The following is an 11215-nucleotide window of genomic DNA, read 5'->3' as shown; positions in this document are numbered from 1 at the left end:
GTGACGTCTCCATATGAGTGAAAGATTCTGATATGTATTGCATTTATGTATGTTTACTCCGTATGAAAAAGTGAAGATAACGAGCAGTGATCAATCTCATAACTCCTATAAGGAATATAAAATAGAGAGCTTGGCAAACACGGTCCTGAATATACCAGAGGTAGGATCAGATGCCTAGGAGGAGTAAGCATACCCTGTCGTCCGATCACAGCCGCCGCGAGCCCTATATCTTAATCAGGTAAACGGAGTAATCCAAGTATTCCGTAGTCAAAATCAGTGTGCCAAGAACTGCCTAATTGGTATGAAACACGCCAGACAGTATATTTGACCCAATGACACGTGGATTGGCAAACTAAATCGTTATAACGACCATAGAATTTGCGAAAGACTGACTTTAAACAAGACTGTTGAAACCCCCTAAGACTGTAACACCAACCTGTATGTCAGCAACCTGCAGTGCTCCCACTGGACCAGAATTCCCTTTCGCCACTTTTTCGGGGAGTGGTGCGGCACAAATAATCACATGCTTTACAATTATGATATTATATATTATTTTACTCATTACACTTATTTTAGCATTTTGAATCAGTTACATTACTTAATCATATCCAGCTACCATACCTAAACATTTCTTTCTGAAATAATAAGAAGTTGATTTGTTTGATAAATTCTATTATGGAAATCAAAATTCAGATAATAAATCATATAAATATAAACTTCATGATGCTAAACCCTTCAGTGAAACTATTGTGTACATTGCCCGAAATGCAGATGTCACAAAACATCAAGCCCAATTTAGAGTCGTATCTCAACCATTCCCTATTAATTTTCCGTTTTTGTATGGAAGATTTTGCAATTTGGACAGAATCAGATGTTTGAGCAGGTGGGGTTGACTGTAAAGCCAAACATAGATATTTTTTAAATTTTAGACTGACTAGGGTCAGAAGCTACAAGTTTAGTGTCAAAATAGAATGGGGTGCATACCGGTAGTCTTATGAGATAAACAAACAGGCGATAATGTGTCACTGACAAAGGATTAAAAATACAATTTATTGCAAAAAGGGATTTTCGCCACTTTCAATTTTTTTTCGCCATTTTTGAAAAAAAAAAAAAATCAGCTCGAGCACTGGTAAACTGCCTCTATTTGAAAACTGGTCATATGCAGAACAATTCGTTTAATAATCTATATATCAATCTATCTATCCATGTGTGTGTGTGAACTGAAACCTTTTACAATTCATACTAGTATTATTTTTTTAATGATCAAGGATTTTTGCTGTAGAACTTGAAGAAATATAAAGCCTTATCACAATATTTCTCAAAACAAATATGAATTGCTGGGTTTCAGCTATTGCTTATTAGATCAGAAAATTTTAAGTAATCTTAAGATGCAGTAGAAAAATCGTATTCAAGTTTTTATCGATCCTTTTCAAGCTATTACTAATATTAGAAATGGATCTTATACGACATAATATCCAGGAATTGCCTATGGGTGTCAATTTATTGATTAGTTTTTCCAAAGTCGTTGAACTTTTCCAAGATACATTGTATTATGTATATCATGACAACTTCCAAACGCTTGGTCCTGTGTTAGCACGGTGCGGATATGAGGTGTACATGGTTTGGATATTTATCCATTAATAATCTAATGACCAGTGGTGTTCGCGGGTACGTTCAAGCACAGGCATCTGAATCGTGGTCATTAAATAGATACAAATAGAAACAAAAATGCTCGATCTATTTTGATATATATACATAGAGTACCCCCCCCCCCCCCCTTAAATTGTATCCATTTATTGATCAAAATTCACATATATACCTGTGGTTCAGTGCAACGTAAAAAAAAATCCAAACTAAAGCAAAAATATTCCATATTATATTCAATTAACGTCTTTATCAATACTAATGTGCATCCCGGGTATAAACTTTACAACTATCAAAGACCAAGTGTATTTTTCATGAGACTCTGAGGTCAATGTTTCTTCGTTCAGATCATGGATTCTGATGGAATAGTTCTCAAGTACAGAAACTAGAACACAGTGGATAGTCATACACAGGACAGTAATTCCCGGCAGCCAAACGATCTCGTTCTGAATTCAAGAAAAATATATATGTTGAAAAGCTCCCCTCCCCCCCCCCCCCCCCCTTCCCAAAAATTTAACAATTCGGGAAGGAAATATCTTTTGATGGTGGTTTCGTATTGTATAAACCCTTGCTGTTCTTGTAACCTCCCTGTTTATATTTTTATGTATTGTAGAATAGTTGGTCAATTATTTTTAAAAATGCAAGTGTAGATATCTATATAAAATGAAGTAATATTTTTGTATGCACAACTACCATATTAATCATGCACTGAAACACGCGTTCTTCTTCGTAGTCTATTTGCACCGGAAGTGCTGTTCCACAGTGCACAAGTTATCAAATTTCGCTTCATTTGGGACGGTGATATTTTGCGGCATCTCAACTGTGTATTTCGTATGTATTGTTTTGCTTAAATTACATATGTAGTTAATATTTATTCGTATTTATTTGAAGCAAAAAAGGTTGTACTGTCTTTATGTCAGGGTTTCAATATTTGTGCAGAAAATACCGAAGTGTAGTGATTAAATTGATTATCATAACACTGCACCGCGCCCAAGTCTGCTATTTATTTCTCCTCCGCTTTTTTGTCACTCTGTTGAAAATTGCAAGACAAGTAATCATCTTTCTAAAAATAAGGTATTATTTCATAAAAACTGTACTTGAGATTTGAGAGGGAAAGCTTACAATTTTGACCAGATAGTGTAGAGTTATGTGGGTATTTAAAATGCAAGAATTTGAGGCCTAGAGAGGGGGAAATTGAAAACAAACCCATCACGGTAATCGCGGTGATATCCAACAGAGAAGAATTTCTCTCTCATATTGAATGGAGAATCTTTTATTTTTTTCTAAATTATCTAGTGTTGTATTATAGATAATATGTACTTTATTAATTTTTAACCCCCCCCCCCCTTATGTTGAATGCTGATCTCAGGATATTTTTTCATCAAAATTATTGAGGGTTATATAGATAATTATACAAATTAATCTTGATTAAAAACACAGGATCATATTGTCGAGATTTAAGAGAAAAGGATGAAGAATAAAGAATGGTGATCAATCTCATTCTCGAAATATCCTATCAGAATACACAATTTCTAAGATATGAGCTCTTCTATGATAGAGGTACATTCAGTATTCTATTGAACACATGTGTGGGTACAACATGTAAACATATATTATATATTGGTTATGTAGATAACGATGAAAGTTTAGAAAGCGGAAATTTTTGTTTATATCAGCCGTTAGTATACATATAACTGACCATACAAAGAATAATTTGTTTTTATTCAATAGTCAATTAAATATGAAATTGATATATGTTTCCTCTCCGACATGAGTGATGCTTTTATCAAAGAAAGTTGGTGATTATCGAGTGTTATTCGAACTATAATTTTATTTATATCAAATACTCATGGACACACTAAACTTGTGTTTCCCTGCAGTTCGAGTGGTTACAGGACAGCTGCTAGTTATCCTTTATGCCATATATAAACACAGCAATAAGCATTTGTACCCACTGTGAGTGTATTTTGTACGGCTCACCATGTGAACGAGTTTAACAAAGGAAAACCACTATTGGGCAACTCTGAAATTACGTATTGGGTGGAAATCTAATAATAGGTCTCTGAGGTATAGTGCTAGAGCTGCCCGAGTGGTGGCTGGTACTGATGTAGATTATAACACTTGGTATTAGTTTTTCTAAGAAACAATATATGCCACACCAAGTCTTGGGTTTTGTGTGAATGTCTAGATATGTTAAACTTTGATTTTAACTCTCTGTAGTACTCATACAGTACTTCGATCGATCAAAATTCTGGAGAAAAAGCAAAATTTTAAAGACTTAGATTTCAGCATGGGCTTTCATTCAAGTACTTTGTACTTCAGTTATTAAAATTAACCAACATTACTTGTATAAAAAAAAAAGAAAACCCCAAAAGCATTGGTTATCTACAGCATTCATTTGTTGAATGAAGTGAAGGTTACACTGATACTAGTGAAGTTAAAGTATTAGTTCCCTAGAAATCAAAAGTATCCAGTAGAAGGTCCTGAAGGCCTTGGTTTTTTCTGTGAAATGTACATGTTCTTTATTACATGTAACCCTAATGATTATCAATGTGCAGAGTTTTCCTGATTACTATTACAATATAGTAGTGTCAATCTCTTATAGACCTATGTTTCATGTGAACCTTGATACTCCCCACATAATTTCTGTGCGTTTGGGATTCATTACAGTCTATCACGAATCTGCATGACAAATAGTAGGAATTATGCAGTTCAGTTCTCCTCAGAAATATTGTTTTGCCAGTGGATGATTAGCATAAAGATCAATATTCCCTGTCTGAAATAACCTGTTGTCATGGGCTACAGCCTGCTGAATCATTTGTTGGCATTCATCCCATACAACCCCTGATTTATTGATAGCATCTTCTGGGGATTACTGCTGATGTAGAGAGGTTCCAAAAGGGGTGTGTCTGTAAACAGCTGATAGATATCCAAAATAGCAGACATGCCAAAAGCTATTGTCAGTCATTGTCCATAGTGATTTTCAAAAATGATATAAACTTCATGCAGGTATTAATTCAACTATTCATTCCTAATGGAATATGAAGACCACAGGCTCTCTCTTGTATATATATATATATGTTATTGATATGGTTTAACGTAATTTTTTTCACAACTGACATGGAGTGCATGTATTGAAAGGTACATTTCACACATTTATCATATCTTCAATAATGCTTGTTGAATAAGATGGAATTATGGAACTCGAGTTTTTCTGTCGGTGCTTTAGCTCTATTTTTTCAGTTGATTACTAAATATATAAATATGAAATGACAGTCTCCCATTTTATGTTATGACCATGAAAATTGAATATGGCATGATTAGTTTCCTTTGCCTTGAGAATTGATTAAACATTAAGCAGTATTACTCCATGACCACATAGATTTCACTTTCAGGCTTTATTTCTGACATGCATTTGATAGACATGATGTAAGGTGAAAATCTCGCACAAGAGTGAACTTTTCTGCTTTAGGGATAATGGATTTTGCAAACTGATACGCTACATCAACACAATTCTATTGATCTTCCTGATTTCTTGTGGAGGTATCGCGAAAGAAATTGGAAGAAGCGTTAGGTGATGCCAGACTAGTGATAGAAACTTTTTCATTTTAAACTAGTGCTGATAGCTGTCTTGTTTTCCAAGGGAGGCTATTTTAAATGTACCGTGTAATTGCTCATTCTAACAAGCTCTCTTCTTTTGTGATCATGGACATGAAGAATTACATGGCAGCTCAGAATCTTCCACTTTATTCCCTTAAGATAGATGGTTGTCATTTATTCCTAACTTTGGAATACATTTAACTTTGATGTCAATAAATATGTAATGAGCACCATTATCTGGGAGTTATTTCCCTTGGTGAGGTGTGTGTGGTAACCCAGCCTGATGCTGAGATGTCCCTTCTTTGAGGATCAGCCAGAACTATTTCTTTTGTGGTTGTGTTTGCTGTTGGTTTCCTATTTGATATACTATGGTTTTTACTGCCTGATTCTTTACATATTAAGCGTTGTGCAGAGGGGAATCGGTAAGTCCTAAAATGCTCACTATTGCAAACTGTATCCGTGATTAGGAATTCTGAATATATGTAAACAAGTGCAAGGTTAAAAGTTCTTGACCATGTTGATGAATTAACCTGCACATTTATAAATAAATGCAGGAAAAATTAGCCTGACATTACCATGATTACTGGTAGTCATGTTCTTACTGGTATTGTTGTTTTATTATTGTTTTATTTGCTTAAAATCCCTTAGATACCACCTGAGTACAGTCACATTTAGTGGTAGAGATTACCACTATATCCATCTTCTGTATGAGTGTATTCTTTGGAACACAGAAATAGTGCTTGACAATCTGGTACAATATACATATTACATTAACTTAATTAGTCAGTGATGACAATGTATTGTAATTTTTATAACCCCCCCCCCCCCCCCCCCCCCCGAGGCAAATGAAGTTTAGGGGTATACTGGAATTCATATATTTTGTCCAAAGTATATATATGTTTAATATTAATGAACAGATTTGATTAAAACTTTGTGTATATATCTTAAGTATGAATCTGACATGAAGTGTTGCACCTGTTATTTTGATTGACGTTTTTAAACTTTCAAGGAATTTATGGATATTTTTTCCATTTTGAGGGGTGGGGTGGGGTGGGGGGGCTAAGGTGTCATTGTCCAGAATTTATCTTCAAAATTACTTATTCTTCATATTCTTCTATGAGCACATATTCACTAATTAACACCATCCAATGTGCCCTGTTGGGGGATGATGGTTTTGGTCCCATAAGGACTATTCTAGTTGTAAGAGGTTTTACTTATTCTATAAGTCTCTGACAAATTAATGCTCACCTGAGCTAAGGATTTTAGTACTCAATCGTTGATCAATGTCTTGTGTATTTGGAAGAGATTCTAGAATGATATGGTATATTTTTTTGTCATTGGATGTCAACATTTATCAGATTACTATAGTGGTAAATTTGGAATCACTTTGTCTATCTACTTTTTTTTCAACTTGTCAGAAATACCAGTGACAGCATGAAAAAACTAAAGTTCAAGCCAAACTATTTTTGGACATGAACATCCCCAGATGAATCCACACTCCAAAATAGCTGAATTCCGTGTAACTTGTCTAGCATAGCTATCCCTGATTTCTATTGTACAGCAGTGGCTTCAGCACAGCTATTGATCAAGCCCACAGAACAACTGTAATTGTTAAAAAAAGAATGTTCTTTCAAACCTGTGAATCAAAGAGATTCTATGAAGAAAATTGGCTGGTTACCAATCTTCATACCTCAAGGCTGCTACTTCTGCTTAGGTTTAATTGTTATTAAAAATATGCAAGAACTGTCATTGAACAGGTGTATAACAAGAGTTCCACAGGATACAGCATTTATCTGACTACTTGGTTTTTATATGAGGTATACCACTTATTTGAGTGTCATGGCTTAAATACATGCGATACAAGTACATCACTCATTGCCTTGCTCTTACAAAAAAAATTATCTCATTTATACTTGGAAATATTTTATGACAAAATTATGGTTTAAAGTTCTCTTCATAGGTCTGGGGATACTTTATAGATTTATTATTTGCTGTTAGTTTGGCTCGATTGAAGTTTATTGTACAGTCATCTCTGAACTTCTTCTTGAAACATTAACATTGATTAGCAGAAAAATTATTCCGTTAATTATCATGATTATGAATACACATGAATTAGAAAGTCAGCATGTGGTTGTTATTTCAAAGTAGATGAAATTCAACACTAGTTTGTTCAGATCTAAGGAATTTTGTAAGAGGTACAATGTAGCTGGCTAAAGTTCCATTCAGTTGGTATTCCAGTTGGTAATTCTGAGAGCATGCCCAGTTTCAGTAAAGTTCTCAATGATTAGTCCAAGGAGCGGATTACTTGTGACCCATATAACAGATGCTGATTTCATAACATGCAACTTTGACAGTTGCATATAACACATGCTGATTTCGTTATATTTGACTCTGACCATTGCATATAACAGACTTTTGTAACATGTGACTTTGTTGTAGTAAGACGAGGACAAAATGACGGAGGTTCAGCCTCGAGAGATTAAAATCCTCGAGACTGCGGAGGACATCCAGACACGGCGAGATGAAGTCCTCAACCGCTACTCCCATTTCAAAGAAACCTGCCAGGACCGGCGTCGTAAACTTGAGGACTCCAGGAGGTACCAGTACTTCAAACGGGATGCAGATGAGTTGGAAAGCTGGATTTATGAGAAGCTGCAAACTGCGTCAGATGAAAGCTATAAAGATCCTACTAATTTACAGGTGATGATATTCTTAAGGAAACACTGCATTTGATACCAATTTATCCTTATTAGTACATGTATGCATGTGAATAATGTTTGATTATCTGAACTTTTTCTGATATTTCAACAGGCCAAGATTCAGAAACACCAAGCATTTGAGGCAGAAGTGGCTGCCCATGCAAATGCTATTGTTGTATTGGACAACACTGGAACAGAAATGATCAACCAGGAGCACTTTGCCTCCGTCACCATCAGAGAACGCTTAGATGAGCTCCACCGTCTGTGGGAACTGCTGTTGTCCAAGCTCAGAGAGAAGGGTCTGAAGCTGAAACAAGCTCTGAGACTTGTTCAGTTCATGAGGGAATGTGATGAGGTCATGTTCTGGATCAATGATAAAGAAGCTTTCGTGACCTCAGAGGAATTTGGTCAGGATCTGGAACATGTGGAGGTTCTGCAGAAAAAGTTTGATGAATTCCAGAAGGTAATTTATTTGTAATTAGAGCAGGGAACATTTTCGTGACGTGTTTGTTGTGTTAAGCTTCGTATTAATCATGATGCGGTTTTATGTATGCAGGATTTACAAAATCACGAGGATCGCGTGACTGAGGTGAATACGCTGGCGGAACAGCTGATTGAAGATGAACATCCAGAGGAAGCTACGATTAGACAAAGACAAAGTGTAAGTGACCTATTATGTGGGAAGTAATATCAACTGAAAGATTATTGACGGGAAAAGAGAAAGTGAACATTTTTTTTAAGTGATGAAAAGGACTTTTTACTATTTCGATTAGTATATAGTAAAGCAGTGACGCCTTGTTTTAGGCTACTTGGGTAGTATTTTGTAGTACAATGATATTTTGTTTTATAGGATGTTAATGAAGCTTGGGAAAGATTGAAAAATCTATCTCTGTTGAGACAAGAGAGGTTGTTTGGAGCACATGAAATTCAGAGATTTAACAGGTAAGTCAGTGGCAGTATTGAATGGAGAATTAATGTACCTGTATATTTTGCACCTGTTGAGTGGTTATGACATGTGATTATTGTATGTGACACTAGGGATGCTGATGAGACGATCGCTTGGATCATGGAGAAGGACGCCATCTTATCGACAGATGACTACGGTAGAGATTTGGCGAGTGTGCAGGCCTTGCAACGTAAACATGAGGGAGTGGAGAGAGATCTGGCTGCCCTGGAGGAAAAGGTCTCCATAGGATCTTAAAGTTTACATGATTATTGTATAACATTGATTGATTGATCAAAGCCTCTCAATGTTAACATAACAGTACTGTCAGGATGATACCATTGAGAATTGTAATAAATTACCTTAAAATTTGTCATATTTAGCATTTATTTCATCAGAATGCTTGTTTTTGAAAGGTCCATGCTTTGAGTAAAGAAGCCGAGAGATTGGAAGACATTCACAAAGAGCAGGCCCCTCAGATCAATGCCAAGCAGACTGAGATCGTAGACAACTGGCAGAAGCTGAAGAACAAAGGCACATCAAGGAAGGCCCATCTGGATGATTCTTACTATCTCCACCGATTCCTGGCGGACTTCCGTGACCTGGTATCCTGGGTCCATGACATGAAGAACATTATCTCTGCTGACGACCTTGCTAAGGATGTGGCGGGAGCGGAGGCTCTGGTAGAAAGACACAATGAGCACAAGGTAACAGTGACTGTAGCAAACACATACATAGAAGATCGTTTATACTATACAAGTTAAGTTTATGGATTCAGTGTGCTAAACACATGCTACATTGTATAAAAGTAAGTTTGCTTTTTACACAAGTGAATTGCTGAGTTGTATTTTTGTTATAATGTTACAGAATCTGTGTTAAGATTGAAATCTCTGTAGATACTACTGTAAATTCCTAAATATACGCGAGGAATTTATTATCGCATAATTTTGCGAGAAACATCACGTGCGAAAAATATTTCTTGCTTTTATTTTTATATTGCTAAAATACATGCAAAAACACTTGATCAACAGTTTAATCAATTTATTTTCTCGCGATTTAACGTCCATGAGTCATTTCGTGATAATAAGTACTCACGTAAAATAAGGAATCTAAAATATGTCAACACATTAGAATTATTCTATTTAAGAATACTGTGTACACGTATGGTTCATTTATTGTATGCATTTATAGGGAGAAATTGATGCCAGAGAGGACAGCTTTAAGGCCACAGATCAGGCTGGACAAAGACTGGTCAATGCCAACCACTATGCTGCCGATGAAGTCAGAGACAAGGCAAGAGCAAAACTTAACGAGATGTTATGTAGCTGTGCTACTTCAGACATATCTATTGGGAAATGTGCTGTGAATATGACGTTTTCTGTTACAGTTGGTGATCCTTTCGAAGGAGAAGTCGAGTCTTCTTGAGCTGTGGGAGGAGAGAAAGATTCTGTACGAGCAGTGTATGGACCTCCAGCTCTTCTACAGGGACATGGAGCATGCTGATGCCTGGATGACCAAACAGGAGGTCAGTACAACACATTACACTGAAGTTTTAGTGGATGCTGCAACACAGAAACCATGGAAATTACTGTGACACATGTTTTTTACATGTTACAGCAGTAACGGGTTGAAAGTAGAACGTACAGTATCGCTGATTAATTGTTATTTTTTATCATGTTACAGGTATTGCTTGTTCTCTTCTCTGGGTTTAGATATGAACAAATGAATGTGAACACAGCTGAATGAACCACCCAAACATCCAACATGTTGTCTGTATTCTGAATGTTAAACGTAAAGAAAATTTGAAAATTCAATCTTTAATTTTTATGGCAGGCATTCTTAGCAAACACTGACTTGGGAGATTCCTTGGATAGTGTTGAAGCTCTGATCAAGAAACATGAGGACTTTGAGAAGTCACTAGCAGCACAAGAGGAAAAGATCAAGATGCTGGATGACTTTGCCACTAAGCTGATTGAGAGTGAGCACTACGCTTATGATGACGTTGCTGCCAAGCGAGACCAGCTGCTACAGAGACGGAATGTCCTTTATGAGACATCAGCCAATCGTAGACAGCTTCTGGAAGAGTCTTACAAATTCCAAACGTTCGAGCGAGACTGTGATGAAACCAAGAGCTGGATTAATGAGAAACTCAAGACTGCTTCAGATGAAAGCTATCTGGTGCGTATTTCATTTTATAGAGGTAAAAATGTCAAAAATGCCGTGATGAAAAGAAACATAACGAAATGTTTGAGCATTGACACAAAGTTAAACTATTATGGGCAACAAAATGTATTCTGTTTGTCAGACATTTTGTTGAGTGGTATATAGA

The 11215-nt window shown here is 36.1% G+C and overlaps 1 protein-coding gene across 15 annotated transcripts in view; it reads left to right on the top strand.

The window, feature by feature from the left end:
* Positions 1-2329: 2329 nt before the first annotated feature.
* The window catches only part of LOC125678988 (spectrin alpha chain-like), a 35667-nt gene continuing 26781 nt past the window's right edge, over positions 2330-11215 (top strand). For 14 of the 15 annotated variants that reach the window (XM_048917834.2, XM_048917833.2, XM_048917835.2 and 11 more), the window contains exons 1-10: positions 2330-2475; positions 7684-7944; positions 8056-8406; positions 8500-8604; positions 8794-8885; positions 8982-9126; positions 9303-9593; positions 10078-10179; positions 10274-10411; positions 10720-11064. In XM_048917834.2, the coding sequence (XP_048773791.2) occupies positions 7699-7944; positions 8056-8406; positions 8500-8604; positions 8794-8885; positions 8982-9126; positions 9303-9593; positions 10078-10179; positions 10274-10411; positions 10720-11064 (1815 nt within the window). In that variant the 5' untranslated portion in view covers positions 2330-2475; positions 7684-7698. The remainder of the gene's footprint in view (positions 2476-7683; positions 7945-8055; positions 8407-8499; positions 8605-8793; positions 8886-8981; positions 9127-9302; positions 9594-10077; positions 10180-10273; positions 10412-10719; positions 11065-11215) is intronic. The other variant, XM_048917824.2, reaches the window with a different exon arrangement.

This window comes from Ostrea edulis, chromosome 2, assembly GCF_947568905.1.
Source record: "Ostrea edulis chromosome 2, xbOstEdul1.1, whole genome shotgun sequence".
Classification (NCBI taxonomy): Eukaryota; Metazoa; Mollusca; class Bivalvia; order Ostreida; family Ostreidae; genus Ostrea; species Ostrea edulis.
Note: the sequence above shows the minus strand (reverse complement) of the source record. Positions and strands in the feature narration are given on the sequence as shown.